The 3032-nt window shown below is 48.0% G+C and overlaps 1 protein-coding gene across 1 annotated transcript in view; it reads left to right on the forward strand.

The window, feature by feature from the left end:
- Nucleotides 1-2760: 2760 nt before the first annotated feature.
- Nucleotides 2761-3032, forward strand: part of rabif (RAB interacting factor) — a 6669-nt gene continuing 6397 nt past the window's right edge. The window contains exon 1 of the mRNA XM_087973780.1: nucleotides 2761-2985. Within this exon, the coding sequence (XP_087829906.1) occupies nucleotides 2776-2985 (210 nt within the window). The 5' untranslated portion in view covers nucleotides 2761-2775. The remainder of the gene's footprint in view (nucleotides 2986-3032) is intronic.

The raw sequence follows: 3032 nt of genomic DNA on the forward strand, positions 1-3032 counted from the left end.
GTACCACATATGATCCCAACTGGTGGTATTTTCCATTGATTCTTATTGACATTGATGCCACACTCTGCCAACTGCAGCCTTGATGTCAAGGGCATTTATTCTCACCTCATCTCTGGAATTCAGCTACTTTGTTCATGTTTGAACCAAGGCTGGGATGAGTTCAGGAGGTGAGTGGCCCTGGTGGAGCCCAAACTGGGTGTCACTGAGCAGGTTATTGCTGGGCAGGTGCTGCTTGATAACACTGTTGATGACACCTTCCATCACTTTACTGATGATAGAGAGTAGACTGATGGTGCAGTAATTCACTAGGTTGGATTGATCCTGCTTTTGCGTTCATGATACACAAGGGTAATTTTCCACAATGTCAGGTAGATGCCAGTGCTGTAGCTGTATTGGAACAGTTTGGATCGGGATGTGGCAAGTTCTAGAACCCAACTTTTCACTACTTCTGCAGGAATGTTACCAGGACCAAAGCTTTTGCAGTTTCCAGTGCCTCCAACTGTCTCTTGCTATTGTGTGGAGTGAATTGAATTGGCTGAAGACTGGCACCTGTGATGATATGTCCCTCTGGGAGAGGCCAATATGAATAATACACTCAGTACTTCTGGCTGAGGACTATTTGGAATGCTGTAGTCTTATCGTTTGCAGTGCTGTACTGGGTTGCACCATAATTGAGGATGGGCATATTTGTGGAGCCTACTCTTCCAGTGATTTGTTGAATTGTCCACCACCATTCATGACTGGATGTGGCAGGACTTCAGAACTTAGATCTGATATGTTAGTTGTCAAAATGCTTAGATCTGTCTATCACTTGTTACATATGTTGTTTAGTATGCAAGTCGTCCTGTTTCTCAACTTCATCAGTTTGATACCTCCGTTTTAGATTAATCGGGTACTGCTTCAGGCATGCCCACCTGTTCTGTTCATTGAACCAGGGTGGTCCCTTGGATTGATGGAAATTCGAGGTTGAGGGATTTGGCATGATTATTAAATTCATTCACTTGCAGTCAAAAAACACAAATTGTGATTTCATCATCAATCACGAAGGAGACATTTATAATTGCATTAATCCTTGAACAATGCACTATGTCCATGTAAAGTCTGAGGAAAAACCCAGAGACTTGAAGGACCCACAGAGAGAATTTTAGCATAAGTGAATTTTCTTTGTGGGACATAATTTTTTAAAAGCTAACAAAGCAGTTATCTTATGTTTGATCTGTATAACACAGGCTATAAGACATAATTGGAAATCAAACTCACAATGGTTTTGTGATTAGCACTGCAGCCTCACAGCATTAGGGGCCTGGGTTTGATTCCACACTTAGGCAATTATGTAGAGTTTTCACATTCTCCCTCTTTCTGTATGGGTTTTCTCCGAGTGCTCAAGTTTCCTCCCACAGTCCAAAGATGTGCAGGTTAAGTGGGTAAGAAGGGCTAATGCCCGAAACGTCGATTCTCCTGTTCCCTAGATGCTGCCTGACCTGCTGCGCTTCTCCAGCAACACATTTCCATCTATGCTAAATTAACAATAGTGTGCAGGGATATGTTGGTTCGGTGCATTAATCAGGGGTAAATATAGGATAATAGGGTAGGGGAATGAGTCTGGGTGGGTTACTCTTCCGAGCTTCGGTGTGGACTTGTTGATCCAAAGGGCCCATTTCCACACTGTAGGGATTCTATGATTAGCCATGGAAATTAGAGGGAAAGGGTAGGGATTCTGTCTGGTTGGGATTCTCTTCAGAGGGTGGGTGTGGACTTGATGGAACTTGCTGCACCCTTAACTAAACTGCTTCCACATTGGAGATTATAGAAAAGCTCAAGATAATTAGGAAGATTCAACATGATATTGTCAAGGAAAACTTCATATTTAACCTATTTATTAGAATTCTTTGAAGGAGGAACACATGCTGTGGATAGAGGGGACCTATTGTTTATTATGAGAGGAAGGATACTGTGACAGCACATCTTTGAATGCTGTGTGCAGATTTATTCACTTTATTGAACAAAGAGAATTCGGAAGTTCAGAGAAGTTATACTATACAAATACCCGACATTGGTGACTTGTCTTATAAAGCTAGGTTGGACAGGCTAGATTGTTTTTCCTAGCATTTACAGTGCAAGGGGTGATTTATTGAAACAGATGTTAATTATGTTGACAAGATGGGATATGGAAAGGAGGCCATTTGTGGGTCTGTCCATAACTATATGATCTATGCAAAACTTAGAGGTCACTCTAAGCAGAGATGAGGTTTTTTTCTCTCAAAGAATTGTCCAACTTTGGAATTGTCTTCCCCAGAGGGTGGGATCATTGAATATTTTGAAGACAGAGAGGGATAAATTCTTGTTTTTGGGGGGGGGGGGAGTAAACGGTTATGAGATGTTGTGATCCCAGCATCAGTCAGACCCACAGTTGCCCGTCCCCCCTCCTACAGCCCCAGCCGTATCTCCCCAACCACCAGCTCCACCATTTATACCCACTCCGTCCGCCACCATTTCCCGCCCGTCACCCCCATGACCAGGCCCCGCCCCCATCCCCCATGACCAGGCCCCGCCCCTCGGCCCCATCCCCATGAAAAGGCCCCGCCCGTCACCCCCATGATCTGGCCCCGCCCCTCGGCCCCACCCCCATGATCAGGCCCCGCCCCTCGGTCCCACCCCTCCACCAGGATCAGGCCCCACCCACCCCCAGGCTGTGGGCGGGGCCAGGCAAGGCCCGCGGGGACGGCGCTCTGATGCCGCGCGGACTCTTTGTTCAGGGATCGGGGGGGAGGAAGGATGAGAGGGTGCGACCGGAAGCGGAAGTTAGCTGTCACCTCCGCCGTGTCCATGGAGTCAGGGAGCGGGCCCGGAGAGGCGGAAGCTGAGCTCGGTCCCCGAGCCACCGGCCTCGTTAACGCCGCCGGCAGGAACGGAAAGGCGGTTGTGTGCGAGCGGTGCGGCTCCCGTGTGCTCAGCCCCGGGGCAGCTCGGTACCAGCGGAGAGAGGTGGGGGGGATGGGGGTGGGGATGTAGGTGGGGGGATGTGGGGGGGT

This window comes from Chiloscyllium plagiosum, unplaced genomic scaffold (assembly GCF_037043375.1).
Source record: "Chiloscyllium plagiosum isolate Xiang-an unplaced genomic scaffold, Cpla_swu_hap1 HiC_scaffold_26, whole genome shotgun sequence".
Taxonomy (NCBI): domain Eukaryota; kingdom Metazoa; phylum Chordata; class Chondrichthyes; order Orectolobiformes; family Hemiscylliidae; genus Chiloscyllium; species Chiloscyllium plagiosum.